The sequence below is a fragment of the Amphibalanus amphitrite genome, unplaced genomic scaffold (assembly GCF_019059575.1).
Source record: "Amphibalanus amphitrite isolate SeventyFive unplaced genomic scaffold, NRLGWU_Aamphi_draft 000400F_arrow, whole genome shotgun sequence".
NCBI classification, from domain to species: Eukaryota; Metazoa; Arthropoda; class Thecostraca; order Balanomorpha; family Balanidae; genus Amphibalanus; species Amphibalanus amphitrite.
The window spans coordinates 399,204-424,414 of record NW_024881894.1 but is presented as its reverse complement, the minus strand read 5'-3'; the positions used below and the strand labels follow the sequence as shown (position 1 = coordinate 424,414).

Here is a 25,211-nt window from a genome sequence, read left to right as displayed (position 1 = left end):
GTAATTCACGGTACAGAACCAAAATATTAATATCGACCATTATACCGTGAATGATATAAAACGAACTGTCACCAGGTGATACTAGCTGCTGTAAGCGTAAGTCAGAATAAAGTCACTTGGAAATTATCGGATGGATCCTATGTTCGAAATTCCGTAAGAAACCAATTAAACCGACGTTAGCCGAGCTTAATTCTCCAGATGTCATGGAAGACATACAACCGCAAAATTAGCCGAAAAATTTCCCAAATACGAACGCCACAATGTCATAAAATGTCATGAAAAATGACCATGCCGGTTACAATAGGCAATAGCATTTGAAGGCGGAGCAAAATCCAGCTGAGTAACGTCAAACCTAATAGAAATTGCGTTATAATGAATTATAACCCAATCAGAAGCCAACCACACAACTTCCTAACATCATTCCGAATCCGGAACACCTCCAGATCTCTAGCTCAAGCAAATCGAGATGCAAATCTCAGCACGCACACAACTTTCTCACAACCTGTCGGCACAGGACCACGCCCGGGTCTCTTGAACGAGCAGATCAAGATGCAACCCCCGGCACCCACAACCTCCTAACTGCATGCTGACGCAGGAACACATCCAAGCTTCGTGATCGAGCCGATCAACATGTAAATTTGCACCATTACCGAAGAATACCTTCTGGTAATGAAGGCACCGAATAACTCATGGTTACAGGTGTTTGTAACCCTTGCCGTGCGAAGAGGTCAACGCCCTCCGCGCACCTTCCCAGTCCCGTTGTCTGTGCATGTAATGATCGTGTCCATTCCGTATCCGTAACTTTCAATTTCAAACTTAACCTCAGGCTCGCGGTACTGTGAACACTAACCGACCCTCAGAATTTGTTTGTGCGTGTTTTGCACCTACCGTCCTCAATCACTTTCACTGATGGCCGAGCCCAGACTGAATGTGATTACAGTTCGGAGCCGGAAACAATGACCATTATAAACAAAATAATAAACAAGGTTATTAAACAAGCAAAAGCCAGTAGGGGCATCTCCAGGTCTCTTAATCGAACTGATTAAGATCAAATCCCGGACCAGAGCCACCAGTGTGAATTTATAAGTAGTGTTTGGGATGGGGACAAGGATAAGGATGACTGGGAGAAGGATGAGGATGTAGAGTGGGTAAAGGATGGGTGTAAGGATGGATTCAGGCCCGCCTACTGGCTGTTGTGGTAGCTTCTGCTAATATTCCTCGTGTGTCTAGGGGTATTCTAATCTGTGTCATCTGCACAATCCTACTCATCGTTGTCTAGGGGTATCGTCTTAACACTCAACAATCCTTTAGCCGTTGTCTAGGGGTATTCTGATCGACCAAAAACCATGTGTCCCACAAACCCGTTCGTGTCCGAATCATCATATTGCCAGCGTTTCCACAATCATTTCCAACCTCGAGAAAGAACGTAGAAGGTATACATATTAATTATGTATTGTAATTGAAAAGGCCGAAATAAATAAAAGCGAACAATTCAAACAAAAAGAGCCAGAAAACGAGCAATGTCACGGTAACCGTGCACTGCTAAAGTAAATATAGCCAAAGTGCCGAAACAAAAAAACCGAAACGATGACCCAGCCAAATCATAACACCGATTCGATATTGCCAAAGGGGTGGGACTGACTCATATAGTAGCCAAATGTCAAGCGGAAGAGCCGAAATGGAATGAGTCAAGTCCCAAAGACCGTGTCTCACAGTCACGACTCACAGTGACATGTAAACCAACCTGTCGCTCTTGTCACAGTTCACAGTTCACAGTTCACAGTACCCAGTTCACAGTACCGCGGCCAAATCCTAAAGTGTTGTTTCCTACGCCGGTGTGTGTATATGTGAGTGTCTGTGCCTGAGACATATCTCCGACCTCAGCCGAGACTTGATCCGAAGTCAGGCTCAAACCCTCTCGCTCCGCCGGCCAGCTGGCCAGGGGCGCGACTAGGGCAGTGCAAGATTTCAGTCAGAGACCTCCGACTGGGTGGAAGATAGGCCCCAGGTACTTACATTGTGAGAGAAGTGTCGAGACGTCAGCCGCGAGCGGCGTCACCACCACGAATGCGCGAGAGCTCCCACGAGAATAGCTCCCAAGTGAAAGGAAGTGAAGCCCCGAACTGCCGAACACACGCTTTTTATACGACTCGGTCACGGCCAACCTCGCCTCCTCCCCAGTCCTCCGTCGGGAGGAGGAGCTACACGGCACCGCCATCTTGTCGTCGACGAGTGGACCAGGGGCCGGGTAGCCTCAGGCTCTTAGCAGCCCAGCCCCGACGCAGTCCCCACCCCGGGCGCGCCTCGTGACGTCACACGCCCCACCGCTCGGGCCGGGCGGCACACTCCTGCCTCGGGCACCGTCGTCCGGCCGCCGTGTTCTCTTGGCCTTGGTTCGCGCTGTCTTCGGTGGTCGACTGGTCCAGAGGTGCAGCTCCGTCGTGCCGTGTCTATGCCTCCGGTGTTGCCGTCAGGCCGACGCAACCTTGGCCGCGCTCTCCGAGTCCGGGCGGCCCCGCTGCTCGGAGTGGCGATGTGAGGACGGCCGGTCACGAAGTTTTCCACACTACATACATAGGGAATGGAGAACAGATTAGTTCGCCGATCAACTACCACCTTCAGCCATGTTACGCTTTCGTAGATAACATGTCATTCATTCCAGTTATAGATATTCCTAAAACCGCTCGTAGAACTCGTTAAAAAGTCTATCTAATATCTAATCACTATCACACCGTTTTACCTATATATATTTACCAACGCCGTAAAGATTGACGACCTTTTACCTTTTGCCTTCACATTTCCACCAGGTCTTGCTAGACCCGATTGGCAACACTGCCCGGTATCCCGTCACTGTTACGTCTCCATCGCAAGATATGCACGATATGTCACCCCTGTCGCGCCTCCATCGCGACTCGCGAAAGGTTTACCAGTTACCACCTGTCCGTTGATACTGTCAACTGCTCTTTTATCACCTGACTGGATGTCATGGACGAAACTGACAGAAGTTGAGAGATGATTGCATTAGACGATGTTACCGTTGGAAGGTGGCGCTTAATCATTGCCACACCCGACGCCTGAGCTGATGCACCCAGCATATGTACATATGTAGATCCGGACTGGTCGTAATCGATGACGGACCACCATTGCACCGTCCATCTCCTTCCAGGGTGAAGAGCAAAACCTGAGCGCATCTCCGGCTGGTCGCCCATTGGTTCGAGCGTCACGGCTCGACTCCAACGTTCATTGCCTGCATGTCATTGCAGAATGCAGGGCTCCGTGCGCCTGTGCTAGTACTGTGAATAGGAGTAAAGTCACCCTTCCCCGATCCCCACGTCTCATAATTCTACCAAATTTATTGCAAGCTGCGGTACTTTTAGAAGTATGTAGGAATTAAGTCTAAAATCGCTCCAAAGATAACGTTAAATCATTATTTGTTCCACAAGGTTACGACAAACGCACTAAAAGCATTCATGGCGTCGCCGCGCTGGCACGCATACATAATAGCCTCATATTTAGGACACGGCGTCCTTCAGAGCAGAGCCTGCCGGGCGTCGGCTGTCCCGAGCCGCGCGCACCATAATGTATGCATGGGGAGGGAGGAGAGAGAGAGAGAGAGAGAGAGAGAGAGAGAGAGAGAGAGAGAGAGAGAGAGAGAGAGAGAGAGAGAGAGAGAGAGAGAGAGAGAGAGAGAGAGAGAAAGAAAGAAAGAGAGAGATAGAGAGAGAGAGAGAGAGAGAGAGAGAGAGAGAGAGAGAGAGAGGGGGGGAGGTAGGGAAAGACAGACAGAGACAGAACAGGCTCACCACTGGCGTCTGCTTGTCATTAAAAGTCAGCTGTCAGGTAGCCTTGCACCGTCTATCCCAGGCACCGTCTATCCGAGGAATTCGGAGTGCTCCGAAAGTTTCGCAGTCCAACGCAGCTGGAAACCAAATTTCTCACAATCCTTTGGTCAGGCTCAGCCCCGGCAACTCACCAGGGCCGGGCCCAGTTCATATAGAAAGGCCAGTCGGCAAGTGTCACTTTGCCAAAGTGCCGCTTATCAAAGGAACACTTTGGGAAACGTTGGTGCAGGTGTGTAAGAGTGGCTATATGAATCCATTGTGGGGTCGCCCTTTCCAATAAGTGTCACGTAACAGCAATGGGACCAGGGACTCTATATGAACTGGACCCAGGGTGCTCGCCAAGAAGATCAATGTCTCCATCCTATGATCCTTCCGGCTCTGAAATGGTCTTGTCAGACCGAAAGGGCATAACCCAACAAAACAAACTAAGTTCGTTAGCTGGCTGCGTGGTGTAGTGGTTAGCGCACTAACCTCGCGTTCGAATGACAAGGGGTTCGAATCCCATCACCGGCTGATGCTTTTGGCGTGTTGTCCCAGTAAACATGCCGACGTCGGCGACTGGGGGGCTCGAATCCCGCCGCCGGTTGATTTTTTTGGCGCGTTGTCCCAATAAACATGCCGACGTCGGCCCCGTCGGTCCAACGACAAACGATCTCGTCAACCTCGGCAAACGATCTCGGCCCGACGTCGGCTCGACGTTGGCTGGACTTCGGCTGGACGTCGGAACATGCGGGCATATCCGACGTCCAGCCGATGTCGGGCCGAGGTTGAACCGACGTTGGGCCGACGTCGGGCCGAGCCTCGGCCCGACGTCGGGCCGACGTCGGCATGTTTACTGGGACCCCAGGATAGAGCTGCTGGTGGGTGACCACTGACCAGTCGGTGGGCTCCGGTCAGCTGGTATATTACCCCTGACACACATACCCCCCCCCTTCCCACACACCCCAGGATAGAGCTGCTGGTGGGTGACCAGTCGGTGGGCTCCGGTCAGCTGGTATATTACCCCTGACACACATACCCCCCCCCTTCCCACACACCCCAGGATAGAGCTGCTGGTGGGTGACCAGTCGGTGGGCTCCGGTCAGCTGGTATATCACCCCTGACACACATACCCCCCCCCCTCCCCACACACACACACACACCCCAGGATAGAGCTGCTGGTGGGTGACCAGTCGGTGGGCTCCGGTCAGCTGGTATATCACCCCCCCCCCCCTCCCCCACACACCCCAGGATAGAGCTGCTGGTCGGTGACCAGTCGGTGGGCTCCGGTCAGCTCGTACCGGGCTCCTCCGGTGTCCGGGTGCCGGCGCGCGGCGGCCTCTTCCTCGGAGGGGTGCCCGCGGATCTGGGCCCGCAGCTGGGCGGGCCGCCCGCCTTCCGAGGCTGCCTCACTGACGTCATACTCGGAGACAGGTGGGTAAGGCAAAACCTACTAACATGTGAGCGTCACCAATTCACCATCCGACTGATAGATACGGCGCACACCGCGGTCCTAGACGGCTTATGCTGCCGTCAGCTTTAACAATGCGCCTTGAATATTTTCCATGACATATAGTTGTGAATATACCGCGTGTCAGTTGCAGCTATCTCAGCAGTCTGTGTTGTATGCTGTGCAGACTGCTGGTATTCGATAGCCCGCTGCGCTACGAGCGGGCCAAGATCGGCCGCTGCAGTGACGGCCGCCGGCGCAGCACCCCCACCGACCAGATGGCCACGGAGCCGGCTCCTGACCGCTGTCACCAGCCCAGACAGGTCACCCTGGCGGACAGGTGAGCCGTCACCATCTGTCACCATATCAAGTATCAACTATCACCAGCTCAGACAGGTCACCCTGGCGGACAGGTGAGCCGTCACCATCTGTCACCATACCAACTATCACCAGCTCAGACAGGTCACCCTGGAGGACAGGTGAGCCGTCACCATCTGTCACCAGCTCAGGCAGGTCACCCTGGATTCGACAGGTGAGCCGTCACGAGCAGTGCCGTCCCAAACCCGCCGTCGCCATTTTAAACGGGCCCCGGCGGCCAACGCTCTGCTGGCGTCATGTCTTCAGTCTGCTTCACCAACCGAAGGCTGGGGGCCCAGCTCGGAAGGATAGATGGCACGGCGGCAGTCGCATATCGCTCGTCCCGTGAGTTTGTTCAGCACCCACAATAATGACCAACCGATCTGAAACACCTGGTGTAGCTGATCGTTCTTACTTCTTCTCACGTTATCCCTCTTTTGCAGAGCCCTGAAATTCGGGGACGGCCCTCACAGTCACGTATTTCAGCAAGTCAGTAAGAAGGAGCTGCAGAGGAAGAACTTTAACGTGTCATTGAGCTTCAGAACATTTTACCCTAACGGTCTTCTGTTATACAATGAGGTAAGCATTTTACTTGGCTTGAATTCCCTAACTGATGGTAAATGCTCGTAACTTGTTAACTTGTACTGCTAGTACTGCATAGTGCCATTTCGCACCAACGTAGAGGAATGAACCAGCAATCAGGCATCCGCTGAGCGTAAATCAGGCTCTTAATTACTTTCGTCTTATTTCCTGGATCACGGTTTTCTCCCATTTACCGTTCTACTGCCGTTGTTTCGCAGCGGAGGAAGCGACAGGCCCACTTCGTGCTTATGTTGCGAAACGGAGCGGTGATTTTTAACGCCACTCGCCGAGCTAAGACAATGGAGCTGACTGCGGGCGGTCATCTGAACGACGGCACATGGAAACGGGTGGGTATAGTGAGGATAGTGAGTTGCTTTGCTGTCTGCCGGAGGAGCCGGGAAAACTGACACTGTGTTGTGCTGTGGCAGTGTCACTGACAGAAGACAGTCGGCTGAGTTGTATCCGTATTGTGACGCCGCGCCGGCTCCCAGGTGACGCTGACGAAGCGCGGCCGGCGCTACTCACTCGCCGTGGACGGCGGCCCGGAGACCTCTGCGCGCGGTCTGGGCCGGCTGCCGGCCGGCAATGGTCTGTACGTGGGCGGTCTGCCGCAGAGCTCGTACGGGGACCAGCAGAGCCTCGGCAACGAGCGGCTCACCACGCTAGTAAGTACAGCGGACGGCGGCCGACAGGGGGCTCGGGAACGATTTTCAAGTTGGGGGGGGGGGGGGGCAGCCTAAAATACCCGACATGATGCATATGAAACAGTGGCGTAGCTATAGGGGCCTAATGGGACACGTACCCCCCCCCCCCCCATCGGGTTCAAAGGGACCCTCGGGTCCGAGGGGCCCTGCGGCGCCATTTGACCGCTGAGGGATAACGATGGCTATGTTTCGACTCAGAAGGGCCCATGGGGCTCGTTAGAGCACCTCATGGGCCCTAAATAGTCATTTCCATTTCCCGCCTGTGATGGTCCCACACTTATTTTTCTGAGGGCCCCATAACGGCAACTGTCGGGCCCTCATCGGCGCCTATGAGGGCCCACACCGGTGTCTCTGAGGGTTTCACACTCCAACTCTGAAGGCCTACACCAGTGCCTATTAAAGCCCTATATCGGCGGCTCTGAGGACCCAACCATGAACCAACACCTGCGCATCTAAAGGCCACCCACTGGTGACTTTTGAGGGCCCCACACCGGTGACTCTGAGGGCCCCACCGGCGTCTGACAGTACCATACCGGTCTCTAAGGACCCCACAGGACTTCTTCTGCCGGCCTAAGGGCCCCTTGCCGGTCACTGAGACCCCCTGCCGGCTTGTAGAGGGTTCGTATCAGCAGCTTCAAAGGCCCCACACCCGTCTGTAACGGCTCCGCACCAGCGTCTATGAGGGCCCACAGCAACGCCTGTAATGACCTTCACCGGCGCCTCTAAGAGAATCACACTAGCACGGTCCTCTGAGCGCCCACACCGGCACCTGCATGACGGCCCCACACCAGTGCCTCTAAAGTCTAAAGGCCCCTTACCGGCGGCTCTGAGGGCCCTACGCCGGTGATTCTGAGGGTGCTACCGATAACCGAAGGCACCACAGCTGAGGTTTAATCCCATACCGGACTTCCGAGGGCGCCAAGTCAGTGCACTCATTGCCCCACATCCCTCCCTCGCGCCCGGAGCGGGTAAACTGTGTTATACCTAAAGCAACGATTTCACCACCGTTGTACGTTACGCATTTCTCAAAGTTGACTCAAAATGGTCTAGTATAAAATCTGGCCTGCCAAACTTATGGCCAAGGTCAGGCCCAAACCAAAACGGGATGACAATAGCAGATGTCGTCAAATCGATACTGTATCAGCAGAAACCATTCAGATGGCTAGGAAAATGCCGTGTGTCGATGCTTACATGTATAAAGGAAACAAGAAGGAAATAAGTCCGGAAAAGGGAGGATAGAGCCTTTCTTGCTGCCTCAATGTTGAGGGGGGCGGCGCCCCCTCGGTTCCAATGTTGGGGGGGGGGGCAAGCGCCCCCGCTGCCCCCCCCCCATTCCCGGGTTTATGGGCCGGCCGACCATGTGCTAGCTCACGAGCTTTTGGTTGTTGCGCTTTAAATCTAGTGTGCAGCACCGTTACTATGACACCTAAATTATTATCCATAAGGTTGAATTTTTTTACACGTTGCTGAGGACTTTCAATTAAAGAGGATTCGTTATGCCTGAAACGGCAGAAAGATGATATAATTTTAAAGGATTCTCACTTTATATTCGCTGAAACAGAACTATATTGATCGGCTGCTAAGCCTGAAAAGTTCGGCTCTAGATTATCTGAGCAGCTACGTCGCTGAGCTGATATCCCTGACATCCATTGCTTTGTTCCCCAGCGAACGGAGAGCTTCAAGGGCTGCATCCGGCAGCTGGCAGTGCGCCAACGCGTCTACAACCTGACGCTGCGACAAAATACCTCGCTCAAAGTGGCACAGTGTAACGCCCATGTTGAGCAGGGCACCTTCTTTGGCGGCGACGCCTTCGCCACATACGGTACGTTGTATTATGGCGTGGCTGGGTGTGATTAAACTGACTGGCCTCGTCCCAGCCTCAGCTATCTGTGATTTATGATTACATATGGTGCTTACTTAACGTCTACACTATGTTCTTTTACGCGCAATTCCCACCATATCGAAGCTCAATAACGAAGTCAGAAAAGGCAGGGTAACCCAATGAGTCAGTAGTGATTTGCTGCCTGTCCGCTCGCCAGACGACAGTTTCCAGCTGGGTGACGAGGTCAGTCTGGCGCTGCACTTCCGGACCACAGCGCTAGACGGGGTGCTGATCAGCGTCAGCGGCCCGGACGCCCGGCCGGCGCTGGCACTGGAGCTGCACGACGGAGAGGTGGGCGCTGCGACTGTCAGCTCCGTTATATCACACACCACAGTCCCTGGAATAGGAGTTAGAAAAGTGAACGCTATTCATCTACTTCGGAAAATCGGGCTTGTTTGTTTTACATGATTGTCGTTTTAATGTTTATCTGGTGTTATGCAGATAAAAATTTGCGTTTGAAAGGTTCTGAGTGTATCTGTTGACCTGACCTCAGTTGTGGTCGTGTTGGACATTCGGCCTGTTATTTTAACACCCCCCATTCGCCGCCCGTGCTCAGGTGGTGTTCTCAGTCCAGAACGGAAGCAAGGAGCCCATCAGGGCCCGCATGAAGTTCGCTACCCGGTTCGCCATGTGCGACAACCGCTGGCACACGGTGAAGGCCTACTACGTCCAGAACCAGGTACCGGGCGGCAGAATCACAGCTCCACTCACCTCACGGCCGGTTACCACGTACATATTTTACATATTTTACACGTACGCGACGTACATATGTAATGTCGTTATTTGCCGTCTCTAATACCGGATGTTAATGACGAATGAAATGAAAAGCTAGAGGATGATTGATAACCTGATGTTTCCCGTAATAAATGGCGAAAGTGTATAGTAATGAGACTGTCCAACTGACTGATTGTTGATAACACGGAGTTGTTAGCGCTCATTGATGGTTCATAAGGTTTCACCTTCAACACTTCTATTATATAGCTCCGTTAGCACGCATCGTTCAGTTAGCACACGACTCAGTCTGTGGCTGTGCCCCAGGCCCGTCTACGTGTGGACAAGTACCCAGAGACGTACGGCGTCAAAAAGGACTCGGGACGAATACTGACCGGCCGGTTCCCGCTCTACATCGGCGGACTGCCGTGTAAGTCTCACCCAACATGTTGCTGTTCCAGTTACATTGATATGGTTACGGTTTGAATACCCGGTATATTTCAGCTTCTTTTTCCCGTCTAACATTTCCCATTGTCTCTTTCAGACTCCAGCGGGCCGGTAAAATCGATTCTGTTGCAGCAGGATAACTTCAGGGGCTGTATCCGCAACATTGAGATCAACAAGCGGCGCCGCGACTGGACGGACATGACGCAGCTTACCAATGTGCTGCTCAACTCGTGCCCGGTCGAGGCGCGCTGAGTGCTGAGTGCCGGTCCGCGCTGAGTGCCGGGACGCGTCTGGTGCCGGGGGGGGGGGGGGTCAGACGGTGGGTGCTGTCGGACTGAATGAGGGAGTGTTGACGAAGTGCAGGGTGTGCGGCTCTGTTGGTATGACGCTACAAACGGGTAGGTATGACAGTGTTCGGACGTAGCTCGTGCTTTTACCGGTATCGTGATTTGTTTTATTATGTTACACCGTATGAAATGTAAATAATAAATGTGTCTCGTTTGCGATAATGGTCGTTTTTACGTACACTTTCCTACGATCAAGATGGATTTGCAAATGCCATGTGGCTAAATGCTGGTAGTAATTAGTAATTAGTATGGAAGGGAGAGCCGATGCTGCCCGATACATGAAACTGCACTGTCAAGGTATGGTACGCCGTACGGATAAGGGACGAGGCCACGTTCCTGGTGTACGGATCGCACGAACGGTTAGAGAGAGATGTCTCGACCGTATGACGGTCCGAATTCCATCGGGTGGTCCTGTTGATGGTCGGACGTTGTTCTATATACCCTGGGTCGAACGATCCTTAGACATAGCGGACGGACCTTACCTGGGATCCACTTCATTTGGAAGCGGGCTTGAACAGTGGTTGTTATTGACGGTGCAGGCATCTCATCTCACTCAGTAATACCTAGCTACTCTCAATAAATTGCGATTTTGGCTATCTTTCGAGTGATGTTGATGGCCCTACCACCGTTTACCGCTCGTCTGCTGCTTTTTAATCCGTCCTAGGTGTACCGAAGAGGCATCGAAGAGGGGTAACTAAAAATGGTTCCTCCTGCCACTTATCAGTCGATTAATATGTTATGTGCATGAGGTTGTTAGACACGAACTAAGCATTCTGACATGTTATTGTGAAATAACAAACGTTAACAGGGTTAACAGTATATATCAGCTATATGATAGTTTTTAGCAGCAAAGTAGTACTCGCCTGTCCAATTCAAAACCTCAACCTTGAATCGCTCATATTGCGGCATTTGCGCCGCAATCACACATTTCTGACCGGAGCGCTGTTCGGCAGCCGGCTATTTTGTGTGCAGGGTATGACGTATTTCGCGAGCCGACGTCACAGGCGGTGACGTCGGCTCGCGCGCGAGCCGAGCAGTGCTGCCAGATTTGGAGGATTTCCGCAAATCTGGAGGATTTTGAACTCTATTTGCGGACAAATTTCGCTTTTGGAGGATTTTTGATTCTGGAGGAAAATCTGGAGGATTTGTCGCCCGATTATTATATTCAATTTCATGGAAAAATATAACACATTCAAGACTAAAAAGGCATTTTCCTGCCTAGCGTCACCCTACCCGTTAGGATATATCACGTCCTTTATCACCGTGAGACTGCAGAATGTCTCAGTCTGTAGCTATATCTACGAGGGTACCAAACTACTGGCGGATCTAAGGGGGACATTTGGGGCAAATGCCCCCGGCCCCCCTGCAGCGCCCGAAATCGACGAAAATTTTTGTGTTTTTTTTAGTATAAAACGAAAACTTAACTTTTTTTAAAAAAAGTATCTTTGAAACTGCACAGCAGTGCGAAAGGATTCGAAATCCGATGAGTTTTTAGAATTTGGTGAAACTTTTGGGGTTAGGTATAGCCCCCCCGCAGCGTCCAAGACCGCCTTTCTATATCTACCAATAGGATTTGGAGGAATCTGGAGGATTTTTGTAACTGATCTGGAGGATTACAGCCTTCCCCATCTGGCAGCACTGGAGCCGAGCGCCAACGACAAACTAACGGGAACCCTCGGACACCCTCGGGGCATAAACCGCGGAGTCGCATATTGAGCGAGTTTCATAAGGAAAATTCATATTTTTTCTTTTCTCAAATGATAATCAGGGTGTCTCTTACCTTTTTACATATCATTTAGGCTTACCTAACACTTCAGTTGCCAAATATCTGCAATTTATTCAAGCGAAGGTATTTTCAGTAAATATCAATGGTATAGACCGAAATCTTTTGAATAAAAACTCCAACCAACAGAAATAAAAATAACTTAATTTATTCCAACCATTTCCTCCAAATAAACAACATAAAAACTCACTTTTACACACATCATTCATAATAAAGCATACTAACACGCCGCTTTTGACAATTGCGGCGTCGAGTGGCGCGCTGCTAGCGCTCTTTTTCGATCGCACAGACCCTGCACGCGCGCGAGCACACTACTATCGGGGTTACATGAGCACAGTAAATACGTATTTAGCCGCTAATTCGAATTAGGAACGCATTACCGACTCATGTAGCCACCTGCTAGTACGAATCGGCGATCCGATCCGCGGTTACATGAGCAAAGCAAATACGTATCACGATCGGATTCACCGCTAATGCGAATCAGGAGCGTACTACCGACTCATGTATCCACCTGCTAATACGAATCGGCGGTCCGAACAAAATCCGCTGGGAAAGAGGCTTAGTAGCGAATAGGACCAAGATACGTATTACAGGAACTATTTCTTCGCAAAAAGAAACATTAAAATGCAAAATAATAGGTAATTTTTTTCATTTTCTTCTTTTGAAATAATATTTAAAAAATATGTCGGTATTTTGATAAGTTTTCAACAATAAATATAGTGAAAACCAAATAGTAAATATCCACATAGTTTCAGTTGAAACATTTTTCTGACAGCACTACAGACGAATCAAGAGAGGCAATTGCCCAATGAGTCAAAGCAAGACAACTTTTTGTTCAACTTTTTTTGTTAAGTTAATTGAGAATGTTTTGAGCAGATTAAATGCAAAAAAGACATAAGATAATAAATTTTTAATTTAGTCACCTCTATTGCTACGGAAGTGCGCCACATTTGTATGCTATTCCGTTTGTAATGCGCATCGGGCCGAGAGCCAAACTAGATCCGTTTGACGTCACTGATACGAATTTGCTCATGTAGTCGGTGCACTGAATGCGTTCTTGGGGAGCTGATGCGAATTAGCGTAGTGCGTATTTGGAACGGATCGCTCATGTAACCGAAACGTCCGAGGCACACGATTCGGGCCGTATTTCACAAGAACTATTTTTTGCTGACTGGAAGCGTCAAAATGCAAAATACTAAGCATTTTTTTTATTGGCTGCCTCGTAGAAAATAGCAAAAAAATGTTGGTATTTTGGTTTAGTCTTTGCATGTGAAATAAAATGAATGAAATATTTTGATAGATAATTTTTTCTGACCACCCTGCTGTCGCTGCATGGCGAATCAGTGCCAACTGACTTAAAACAAGAAAACTTTGTTTTCATTTTTTGATTTCATGTTAATTTTAAATGGTTTTGAGCCTATCAAATGATATAAGTATTTAAAATTTAGCTCAGTCGTCCCGGTAAATGCCGCAACTGCGCCATGACTGTACGCTAATCCTATTCCGTTTGTGATGCGAATTACCGGCCGTCGAGGAGTCAGCCCGGGTGAGCCAAACAAGATCCGTTTGACGTAGATAAAACGAATTAGTCTCATGTAACCGGTGCCGTAGATACGTTTGTGGGGAGCTGATGCGCATTAGCGTAGTGCGTATTTGGAACGGATCGCTCATGTAACCCCGGTATACGTCACGTCCGGGGGGCACAGGGGGCATTCCACGTCAAATCAAACACCGAAATCCGTCATCCCCTTCGATTTTTCTGAAAATTTGTAGGCAGACTGGGCATGGTTCAAAACTGAGTAACGTATAATATTTTCGAAATTTGATAACGTATCGCTGAGATATAGGTCATCGAATATAGCGAAAAATGCCACACATCAATTTTTTAAATGGCTATAACTCTGGTTCCTTTTCTGGTATCAAAATGATATTAACAGGGTCTTATAGGCAATTGATAAGGCTTTGATTTTTAATTATAAAATTAAATTTAAGTGACCTTGAAATGCATTTGACCTTGAATTAAAACAGAAAAATTTAAATAGCAAAAAACACGTCACCTTCGATTTGGGTAATTTTTACATATTATGTCCGTCACAATGTTCCTAACCAACCTGTGAAAAAATTGGAGTGGGCCATTCATAACTTTCGCGGCAAACGCCGTTTTCATGCATCAACATCACGCAACCGCGCGTGACCTTGAAAGACAGAGTCAAGACATGCTTGCTTGTGTACACTTTCTGAAATGAATGATTGCTGATTAGTGATATCCCAAACTCTGCGAGAATGGAAATGCATAGTCATCGTAGTCAAGCATTCATGTTCCATAGTAAAAGTGTCTCAGGCAAACGGTATTTTGCGGTGAATTTTGAGCCGTGTGGAAATGCATCATGAAGTAAATTCAACGAAAACATTATCACGCAACGATATCTTCACGTCTTTTGATCTTCACTATACGAAAGAACATACATTTTTAAGTATGTATGGGAAATTTCTAGTTAATCCAATAATAAATATGGCAGTTAGAGGCCTGCTAAGAGTAACATGTCGCCGGCTGAGGCGGGCTCGGCCGATGCGGGAAACGCAGCAATCACAATTTTGTGTTTATACGTTCATATTTCAATTGTTTACCAACCAATTTTCAAAATTCTTTCACCATAAGATTGCCTGTACATTTCTTAGTCTTCTCACAAAATTTGACGCGAATCGAACGTAATCAGCGGTAGGGAGCGCGATGTAAAGACGGAACCGTTCCGTTCCGTCCCGGCACAGTCTACAATTCAGGCGGCGCGTAGCGGTCGGCGCCGGCTGCCGAGTCGCCGCGTCGCTGCGGCGACAGGATGTTCACTTTACACCGCTATTACTAGAACAGTTGTGAACCGATTTTCTTATTGCTTGCACGTTGAGATGTCCAATTCAATTCTTGACAGGTAGCCATAATTAATTTCGCATTAATCTTATGAGATATTGGCGAAAAACAGGAGGGGTGGGCGAAATTCGCTCTTCCCCCTCCACTGCGCGTGCTAACATACGTTTGCATATGTGCAATTTTCTTCAAAACTTATGAATGGCCCACTCTAATTTTTTCACAGGTTGTTAAGAATATGGTAGGCAATAAAATATATGAAAATGAGCCAAATCGAAGGTGACGTGTTTTTTGCTATTTCAATATTTGTGCTTAAGAACACAGTTAAGCAAATTTCAAGGTCATATATTTAAGTAGGTGCAATTCTAAACAAATGTTTAAGAAATTACCTAAACAGTAAGGTTTATTTCATTCAAATCAAACAAGTACAACCAAAGTTATGGTCGTTCAAAAATATAAAGATGCAACATTTTGTAAAAATTTGATGCCCTATATTTAGAAGACCTGTGGTCAGAATGTGCAAAAAACATCAATGTAATGTCCGGGGCCACACAGGAACTCGCTCACAAATTTATAATGAAATCGCTGATGGTAAGGTGCAAAACAGCCGATTTTTGTTCGATTTGACGTGGAATGCCCCACAGGTATATGAAAAATCGCAGTGACGTAACACTTTTCTCGCTTCTCATTGGTCAATAGCCCGTTGCCGGGGTAACGTGCACGTATGTGAGCGCGGGCAAGAGTACTAGCCGGCTGCCGATCGGGGCCCGGGCGCAAAAGGTATGCGTTTATTTATTTAGGTTTATTTTTTATCTTAAGGTTTATTTGTGAAAATTAATGGAATTCGCCTTTTTCGCGTATAATCTTACGACTCTTTACATCTGTATTTCCGTGTGTAAAGTGCTTGCTTTGAGTAACTTAAAGGCTTAAGGTTGTAGAACCTCAAAAGCTCACATTGAATATTTACAATAAGCCAATCATAATTAATGCATTTTCTGAATAAATGGTCATAGTTTCTTCTGTTGATTTTCTGAATGTTCTTCTGAATAAATATTACAGTATCCATTGTATTTATTGGTGTCGTCAGAGGTCTGAGCAATTTTGAATGCTGAACTTGGACAGCCATTCAATTTCAGATCCATTTCAGTTCCGATCATCCTGACCAATACCATGAGTGCTCAGTGGCCATTTCCTGATCCTGCACCTCGCACGGGGTTTAGAACATCACACTAATTGTTTTTTGCAAATATGTCAAGAAAAGATGTGCCACCATTTTAGGCACACCTTATTGGAAGTGTTCCTAAATTTCCCAAATTTTATTTTGGTTTTGGTGATGGGGGGAAAATTCTGTACTTAAAAGGGATGAGACTTGAAAAGGATGAGTGAAAAATTACTGGTAAGATTGTGCCCAAACAAACAGTGGAAATGATCAAAATTCTAGACTATACTTCTCTTCGCATTGTGGCATTTGTGGTCGGATGTTAAGTAAGAAGATGTAATGCTTACCAAGGCTTCACGCACTGAATGATCACTTAAAAATGTTCAGCAACTGATAAGAGCAGTAGTCTGTAGAACACCTTGCAAATCGCAAAGGTATCTCAAATTTTGATATCAGTGACCAAGGCCAGGTTATTTTTTTACATTCCCATTATTGGTCAGTGGGAGAAAATTGAACTACACTTTTTGGACATAAGTCATGTTAAATGTTCAAACGAAAAACATTGGTTAGATAACAAGTAAACTAAACATGGCACATTGAATAGAAAAATTGCAACCATGATCTTGTTTTAATTTCTTATGCTACCTCTACATTGTTACTTTGACACCTCTCAGCCATCATGTGACATAGGGTGTGGCTTTGATGCATTAGGCAGGCATTTACTTTTTGTCTCCCATGCTCATTTTTTTGTGAGTGCATCTGTGAAAGCTTATTAAGCAATGTGAAACGACAAATGGCTTATTTGTATACTGAGGCAACTTATTATCAATTGACTTATTGCCATAAAACATTACATGATGAAAAGGTGAGAAGGAAAGATTATTCATTGTTTCCAGATGACCTCTCTGCAGTAAAATTGCCATACTAAAGTAAACACCTTCAAACCCACCAAGTCAATAGGTACTAAGTTCAAAATGTAACAATGCCCTACTGATTTCAGAGGCTGTGTATTACATTCTGCATAGTAAGCTGAACCACAGCCGTCGCCACTGGTTCGCCACTCCTTCTGACTCCGCCGACGGACGCCAGTTGCCATGGAGACGATCCTGGAGCAGCAGCGCAGCAAGCACGAGGAGCGCGAGCGGCTGGTGGAGGCCATGAAGCGCGAGATGCTGCACAAGAAGGGCTCGAGCCGCGACCGAATCAACTCGGACCACCGTCTGCGGCTGCTGCTGGACCGCCACCTGGACTGCAGCCAGACACTGAAGGACCTCTACGAGGACAAGGACGGCGTGCGCAAGGAGGAGGTGGCCGCCCTCTCCGGGCCCAACGAGTTCGCAGAGTTCTACAACCGGCTCAAGACCATCAAGGACTTCCACAAGCGGCACCCGAACGAGATCTCGGTGCCGATGTCGGTGGAGTTTGAGGAGCTGGACAAGGTGCGCGAACAGAGCAACGACGAGACGGTGATGGTAGAGTTCAGCGACGAGGAGGGCTACGGAAAGTACCTGGACCTGCACGAGTGCTACACGCGCTACGTCAACCTCAAGGGCGTCGAGAAGGTCGACTACGTCACCTACCTGACGCTGTTCGACCAGCTGTTCGAGATGCCGCGCGACAAGAAGAACGCCGAGTACCGGGCCTACCTTGAGGCTCTGCTCGACTACCTGCACGACTACCTGCTGAGGGTGCGGCCGCTCACCGACTTCGAGCAGAGCATTAAAACCATCACTGACGAGTTCAACAAAAAGTGGGAGGCAGGTGAGACGATCGGGAGGGTAGAGGTAGATACTGGTCTGGCGGAGAATTTATAGCGGTAAGAGGACAGACTGGGTAGTGGTCAGCTGGTATGATAAGTCGTTCACTGTTGTTTTGTCAATTATAAAGTGAATTTTTAATAGAAATATACCAGAAATTTGTTTCTACCGCTATTTAATACTTTTTGTTCGAATTACTGCGTACGTCAGTGTAGTTATGCATCCTGTCTGCACAACCCCCCCCCCCCCCTCCCCCCTCTGTCCTCGGTAGGCACGTTCCCGGGCTGGCCCAAGGAGACGGGCGGCGCGCTGACCCATGGCGGCGCTCACCTCGACCTGTCGGCCTTCTCCTCCTGGGAGGAGCTCGCCTCGCTCGGCCTCGACCGGCTCAAGTCGGCGCTGATGGCGCTCGGACTCAAGTGCGGCGGAACGCTGGAGGAGCGCGCCCAGCGGCTCTTCTCCACAAAAGGTCTGTCATGGAGCGAGGAAAGACGCTTGTCTGCTGTTCTGTGTGAGGTGCGAGTCTGCTATTAAGTGCGATTCAATGCTTACAAGTTCAAGTGCGTTGAATTTAATTCGGAATACATAAGCCAATCATTTTCAATTTTCCCTCGGAGGGCTGCTATGTATCGGCCCCACCACCGGGATGTTCAATCGATGTCGTATCTGATTCTCCGGTCGCTGAGTTAGAGTGTAACCACCACTCTCGGTTACAGGAAAGAAGCTGCAGGAGGTTGACCAGTCGCTGTTCGCCAAGAAGCAGAGCCTGCGCGCCGGAAAGAGCAAGGAGGCGGAGAAATCGCGCGAGCTTGCCTTCCTCGAGGCGCAGGTACGGCTGGTCGCTTCGTGTCAGGGGCTGTTATGTTATTATGACTCTCGCTCGAACTTTTTCATATTATTCGCTTTGTTTCCTACGGTTGTCACTACATAATCTGGTTAGCCTGTATTGCTTTCCCCGAACGGTGTATCGTTCGACGGGCCTGGCTGGAAGAGTAGTTTTACCCTGTTTCCGCAGCTCATCCTGTCCCCCTTTCTCTCCTGGCAGGTATACTGAGTACTGCGTCGTGGAATAATAGTCTCCCCCCCCCCCTCGGCCCCCTCTCCCGGCAGGTATACTGGCTGGTGGAGCAGCTCTCTGAGCAGCGCGCCGCCACCAAGGAGAACGTGGAGCGGCGCCAGGCGCGCACAGACGGCGAGCGGGACGAGTCAGACGCCGAGGCCAGCGAGCCAGAGTCGGATGACGATGACGATGACGTGCCGTACAACCCGAAGAACCTGCCGCTCGGCTGGGACGGCAAGCCGATCCCCTACTGGCTCTACAAGCTGCACGGTCTGAACATCAGCTACACTTGCGAGATCTGCGGCAACTTCATCTACAAAGGCCCCAAGGCGTTCCAGCGACACTTCTCCGAGTGGCGGCACGCCAACGGCATGCGCTGCCTGGGCATCCCCAACACGGCGCACTTTGCCAACGTGACGCAGATCGAGGACGCGCTCTCGCTGTGGGAGCGACTCAAGGTGCAGAAGACCTCCGGCAGGTGGCAGGCCGACGCCGAGGAGGAGTACGAGGACTCGCAGGGCAACGTCGTCAACAAGAAGACCTTCGAGGACCTGAAGCGGCAAGGTCTGCTGTAGGTGTTGTGGGAGCCTAGGAGACCAGTCGGTGATCTGGTTCGGTGTCTATCGTGTCGTGTATTGAAGTCCAGTGCGCGGGACAGTGGGTACTATCAGCTCAGCACCCCCAGTTTTGCAGCACGTATGACCGCATGTCGACTTCCAATTGACGCTCGCCCGGTCGAAGTCCAACTATGGAGCCCCTCTGAAGCTCCCTTTGGGAGGCAGTGAATCACACTGACGCCCTTCCCAGTGTGATGTGACAGTGAGTCGGACCTCAGCGTACCGTCCGGCTGTCGCACGGCTGCCGCAGACGTGTTTGCAGAGGGGTTTATTTCGAGAGCATCCTGTGTGCCACAGCGCTGACTGCGGCACGTATTGTGGGAGGGTTTGTGAGGAGTCGTCTTCAGTGTGAAACGCATCATTCATTGATATCATCAATGTTTCAAAATACATGACTTGTACATGATCTTCTTAACATTGGCGGCTCGTTTTGGACAGCTTAATAATCACCGCTCAGAAATCACTATAAAACGTCTCTCGGTTGCAGCTGCATATGGCAGTTAACACGCAATCACACACCGTACTGTAATTAAATATCACGCTAAAAAGGCACCATACAAACTTCACTCAGTGGCGCCCGCACTGCGTCCCTGGAAGACCAACACAATATGACACATTTTCAAACGCCCCCTGCTATACACGGACAGAGTGCGGGCAGGTAGCGGGTCTCAGGTACAGCAGGACGTCCTCCGTCCCCGCTCGGTCCGGTATCACCGGTACTGCTGCGGCTCGAAGTGTTCGGGCGGCTCCTCGTGCTGGTCGTCCTCTGCCAGCTGGTGCTCCGAGTCCGCCAGCTCTGGCTCGCCGCCCAGCACGTTCTGTCGGACAGATAAGACAGTTAGTGGCAGACAGTAACGGCCACAGATCAGATCAGATCAGATTTTTCTCGGGGTGTTGGCTTTGCAACGCCACCCCATCCGTATTATCTTCGTCTGATATTTTATCGATTCTTGTGATCTTCCTCTTTGGCGTTCAGTCAGTGGCAGTCAGTAACGGCCACAGTCAGCAGTCCGGAACGCAGAGTCGTGTACGGGTGTATCAGACATTTCATTGGAGATGGAACAGATGAGCCGGTCTCGAGCAACCCGTAGTCGGTTTCCGTCTCTAACTTGTTGGACAGATAGATAACTCCGGCCAGCCGGTGGACTCGAGGGGCGCGGCTCTGGCCTTACCTCTGGCCAGCCGAGGGACGGGGGACGAGCGCGGCTCTGTCCCTCCCTTCCTGCCGACGGACGCGGCTCTGTCCCCTCTGTAGTCTGCCGACGGCCCGAGGGACGGGGACGGGCGCGGCTCTGTCCCCTCTGTAGTCTGCCGACTGCCGCGTGCGGCTCTGCCCTCACCTGTTGTACGGCGGCGTGGAAGGAGCAGGCCGGGTACTCTGGCCATTTGGCGAACTCCAGGAACACCTCGAGCACCTGTTGGGGCTGCAGCTCCCGGAACGGCGCGAACACGCCGTGGCCGAGCGCGATCAGACGCGGCCCGCAGCCGGGCACCCACTCCCTGCGGAGAACGGGCAGGGGAGGCTATCAGTGGAAATGTGGGTAGCCTGCGGATAAATTATAGGTCATGTGCTCTCAACAACCATGTGTTGATGGTAGAATAAAAAGTTATAGAACAGCTGAAGAGTATACTCGCAGAGTTCGAGGCCCGTGTTGCTACGCTGCACAAGTTGATGACTCACGCAATGAATCCTCATAGGAATACGGCAAATACGAGCATACAGTTACACATTTCAAAACACAACAGCCAAGCTACTGCGGTTATCACAAACACAGTTAAATCGCCCACCGGCCGCATACCCCGCCGCGGGCCGGCAGTACTCACTCCATCTGCTGTATGATCCGCCGGGTGCGCGAGACGGCACAGTGGCGCACGAAAAAGTCCAGATTGTGCAGCTCGGCCTCGGGCACCCCGGGGTCCGCCTTGGGCGCGTACCGGATCAGAACCATGTCCGAGCCGGACGCCTCCACCTGGGGATGGGGGAAGGGGGGTCAGACAGCCGGTAACATCGAAATAAAACAAAGGAGTGGTCAAACTCGCGAGAAGCCGAAACCATGGCTTAGGGGCGGGAAACGATCAGAATAAACGGGACAACAGTGGATACAAGTGTTACAATCAGCTCAAATAAGTTGGTGATAAAAAACGGCTAGAGCAATAAAATTTAGCAAGGGACGGTGCTTAACAGCCAATGATGATCGTTTTAAATCAGGTGCAAGTTGGTATTTTCTGCATAATTTTATCAGCTTTCTGAAGAATGCTTCGAGAGACAAAAGCGGTAGATACTGATACAAGTACACCGGCTAAATACTACGGGATTTTGTGTCAGTCCCACCCACCGCGTGTTTTCCAACGGACCTTTCTGCGCGGTTTGACCCAGGGGTAGAAGTGTTTGGCGGGCACCCTGTCCAGTTCCTCCAGGTCGAACAGCATGCGACTGATGATGCTGTAGGGCCGGTACACCCGTCCCGCCATCGTCGGGCCGGCAGTCAGCCGCTGTAACATGTTCAGGAGGGTGTCACACGCTTGCGAGCAAAGCAAAAGAGATTAAGTCTAAGTAAATACATATCATATCCGCACTGCGTTGAGAGTGACCGGAAGAAGAGGTGGGCACGTGTACGTGCGAGCGAGAGAGAGAGAGAGAGAGAGAGAGAGAGAGAGAGAGAGAGAGAGAGAGAGAGAGAGAGAGAGAGAGAGAGAGAGAGAGAGAGAGAGGGAGAAAGAGATGCAGGGGACCGTGTCTCTGCACTGACCGCGTACTCTGCTTCTGGTACGTAGACGAGCAGCTCCGGTCGACCGAACTGGAACAGTAGCTCACGGGAGATGACGGTGCGCACCAGAAACTGGAAGAACACGCTCCGGTGTGCCACCCCGACCAGACGCATACACGGCTCTGAGGGGGGGGGGGGAGGGGAGGGTCAGATAACAGATTCGATCAGGAGCGAGAGGGAGGGTCATGCACCACGTCGTGGGTTCGAATATGAAGAGTCGACCGAAGACACGGACACATGGTCTACGCCGGGTAATGTACGCATTGGAACCATCTGTACCCTTCGGGCGGCCGCGGACCGCCGCCGCCGCCTGACACGTACCGTCCGTCCACTGGCGGTGCCGGCGCCTGACACGTACCGTCTGTCCAGTCGCGGTGCCGCCGTCCGGCGCGTACCGTCCCTCCACTGGCGGTGCCGCCTGACACGTACCGTCCGTCCAGTCGCGGTGCTCCAGGCCGTCCACCACCTTCAGCACGCGCGAGTCGTCCCCGTGAGCGGAGGCGCCGTAAAACTTGGACAGGTGCATCAGGTTCAGCGGAGTTAGACGCACTGCGCCATCCGTCTGCTCCGAGAGCATCTGGACGAAGGATTTCAACAGTGAGACCGATCAGTGATACCTGCGCGCAGACGCAGAGCCGGCCCGAAATACAGCACATTTACAGCGTGGGATGGATTTGGGGTTAATTCCTTCGTATGGCTCTTGGTATGGCTACTGTCAAGAGCCAGACCCGACGGAGAAACATGTAACAACCCACTCAAATGGTCAGATCGGTCATCGAGCAGCCAGCAGCCCTCTCGCTGCTGCCCCAGAGGTCCCCTCACCCTGACACAGTGCTGGAAGGCAGACGTCGTCTCGAAGCCGACGATGCGCCGCACGCCGGCCTCCAGAAGCCGTCGTGTGAGCACCCCTGGGCCGGGCCCCAGCTCCAGGTGGGGGATGTCCAGACTGTGGCCGGACAGGTGCCGCACAACGCTGTCTGCAGCACGGTCACACAGAGTCACACAAAGTCAGAAATGGAGGCAATGGTAAATACAGTGAATGGTCACCATCATCATTTGTGCAACAACCACAAATGTATGTAAGATATTGTGATGTCTCATGAGATGGATAAGCAGCCATGTCCCACTTACCAGCAATAGACTCATTTATGATATAGAACGTCTCCGGGTTGGGCTTGCTCTTGTTCAGCTGAGCATCGAACTGCTGCAGCAGTTTTTGCACTGCTGCAGGCTCCTGTGCCACATGCTCTGCTAGCAACTCTGCCTGTGTCTTTTTCTTTCCCTCCCCTTTCAATTTCTTGGGCTCATTTATCACATCTCCTTCTCCTTCCAGTGGTTGGTGCTGTTTGCTTTTCGCTGTGCCTTTCTGGGCTTGTTTAGGTTTCTTTGGTTCGACATTGTCCTGAGTGGAGCACAATCTTCTGAAAGTGAGAGCCACACAGTATGAGGTCTCACGTGGCAGACGAATGAGCCTGAATAAATGGTGCATCTTCTGTACTTGCTGATGCAGCGACCAAATCTGATTAAACCCTCAAAAGAAGGAACAAACTATGTATCAATGTAATATGGTAGAAACTAGAAGCAGCTGAAAAGTAAACAAAATATAATCAATAAATTCATTGACTGAGACTACTGCAAATTGCAATCCTTTGAAATATGGGGTACCTACAGCCAGAAACACAAACAAAAGCAGTAAATGCCTACCTACCCAAGTAGATAGGTAGGTACCCACCTCCCAGCTCCCTAACTACAGGCTTATACACTACAGCATAAGAAATTAGCATAGAGCAAGAGTATATCCACGTCTAACGGCTATGCACCCTAATCCATCAAGTAGAGCTAGAGCATAGCATGATATTGATATGCTCTACATGATATGATATCCACAATGAGTATAGTTTAGTGAATCCACAAGTAAATGCACCTATGAATCATATCATACTATCAACTAAGCCAAGGCTGAGGCCATCGAACTAAACACTCACCATCGAAGAACTCAAGGCCTATATACCTAAGCACAAAAAACATAGCATCAATATGCACTACCTACTTTTTGCTCATATCAGCACCAATGAAAATATGTTGCGGACGGATCAAAACACAAGTTTGAGGTCAGAAACGGTCCAAGTTGGATGATGCTTACTCATGAGATATACGGCAAAGGAACCTCATGTTTCATAGCAACTTGTAACTTTTTTGCATTTTAAAGCCTTGTTACTAGGCAACACACGATTGTTCGCTGCTTTTGTCTTTCAACAGAACAAAATTAGAGAAGTGCATATGCCGCAAGAGCGCCAGCAAATAAAGGAAGACCGCTACTAAATTATTATTGGCTTATGTATCAACATATGTATTTACATATGTATGTAGTTTATGTACTATATGTAAGGGCAATGACGATCTTTTAAATGGATATTCAGGGTTACTTTTAAAGGGGGGGAAGAGGGGAATTTCCCCCCTTCGAAAATTCCGCTCCCCCTTTCAAATCGTGTCTGAACGGCTAGGGAGGGAAAGGGGAATTTCCCCCTTTCAAATTTATTTTGGAGCCCATTTTCAATCAATTCGCTATTCAGATTCTATAGCCATCGTTAATCAGATTCTCGTCATCAATCAACGTTGCTGGCGTTAAGATAATTATTAATTTTCAATTTTCGGTTCCATCCAACCATTTTACGTTCAGTGCAGCAGGAACTCCAGATTTGACCCGATACCGATCGGATAGTCGGTGGGACCGTCTCTTGTCTTGTCTCTTCCGTCTTTTCGCAGTCACTGACATATCGGTACAGGCGTCGGCGTAGAAACCGGCGGGGGACGGGATTACCTCTCCGAACCAAGGGTGGATACAGGGGGAGGGGGGCAATGGGCCATGGCCCCTCCTTTGACGCAAAAAGAAGGTGACCCCC

The 25,211-nt window shown here is 50.1% G+C and overlaps 3 protein-coding genes across 9 annotated transcripts in view; 2 read left to right on the top strand and 1 right to left on the bottom strand.

Moving 5' to 3' along the window:
* Positions 1 to 10,463, top strand: part of LOC122390540 (laminin subunit alpha-1-like) — a 55,102-nt gene extending 44,639 nt beyond the window's left edge. The window contains exons 34-43 of the mRNA XM_043383592.1: positions 5,073 to 5,255; positions 5,459 to 5,611; positions 6,072 to 6,207; positions 6,429 to 6,557; positions 6,702 to 6,875; positions 8,580 to 8,736; positions 8,954 to 9,087; positions 9,353 to 9,475; positions 9,835 to 9,937; positions 10,052 to 10,463. Of these exons, the coding sequence (XP_043239527.1) occupies positions 5,073 to 5,255; positions 5,459 to 5,611; positions 6,072 to 6,207; positions 6,429 to 6,557; positions 6,702 to 6,875; positions 8,580 to 8,736; positions 8,954 to 9,087; positions 9,353 to 9,475; positions 9,835 to 9,937; positions 10,052 to 10,206 (1,447 nt within the window). The 3' untranslated portion in view covers positions 10,207 to 10,463. The remainder of the gene's footprint in view (positions 1 to 5,072; positions 5,256 to 5,458; positions 5,612 to 6,071; positions 6,208 to 6,428; positions 6,558 to 6,701; positions 6,876 to 8,579; positions 8,737 to 8,953; positions 9,088 to 9,352; positions 9,476 to 9,834; positions 9,938 to 10,051) is intronic.
* A 781-nt stretch (positions 10,464 to 11,244) lies between these two features.
* LOC122390558 (splicing factor 3A subunit 3-like) lies at positions 11,245 to 19,946 on the top strand. Of its 5 annotated transcripts, none has more exons than XM_043383635.1 (5): positions 11,245 to 11,274; positions 17,107 to 17,867; positions 18,135 to 18,332; positions 18,580 to 18,692; positions 18,974 to 19,946. In XM_043383635.1, the coding sequence occupies exons 2-5, from the start codon at positions 17,201 to 17,203 to the stop codon at positions 19,496 to 19,498; spliced, it is 1,503 nt and encodes a 500-aa protein (XP_043239570.1). In that variant the 5' UTR covers positions 11,245 to 11,274; positions 17,107 to 17,200; the 3' UTR covers positions 19,499 to 19,946. The 5 variants fall into 5 exon arrangements, with proteins under 5 accessions (XP_043239570.1, XP_043239573.1, XP_043239572.1 ...); XM_043383638.1 differs by lacking the exon at positions 11,245 to 11,274 and adding an exon at positions 13,430 to 13,630; XM_043383637.1 differs by lacking the exon at positions 11,245 to 11,274 and adding an exon at positions 15,588 to 15,727.
* LOC122390560 (dimethyladenosine transferase 2, mitochondrial-like) lies at positions 19,902 to 24,651 on the bottom strand. 3 transcript variants are annotated; one of them, XM_043383642.1, is made up of 9 exons: positions 24,294 to 24,651; positions 23,440 to 23,893; positions 23,131 to 23,285; positions 22,738 to 22,885; positions 22,291 to 22,430; positions 21,896 to 22,033; positions 21,365 to 21,510; positions 20,881 to 21,040; positions 19,902 to 20,358 (listed from the first exon to the last, which is right to left on the bottom strand). In XM_043383642.1, exons 2-9 carry the CDS (start codon positions 23,795 to 23,797, stop codon positions 20,251 to 20,253), a joined length of 1,353 nt encoding a protein of 450 aa, XP_043239577.1. In that variant the 5' UTR covers positions 23,798 to 23,893; positions 24,294 to 24,651; the 3' UTR covers positions 19,902 to 20,250. The 3 variants fall into 3 exon arrangements, with proteins under 3 accessions (XP_043239577.1, XP_043239574.1, XP_043239576.1); XM_043383639.1 differs by having other exon boundaries at positions 24,359 to 24,524; XM_043383641.1 differs by lacking the exon at positions 24,294 to 24,651 and adding an exon at positions 24,251 to 24,281.
* Between the last annotated feature and the right edge of the window lie 560 nt (positions 24,652 to 25,211).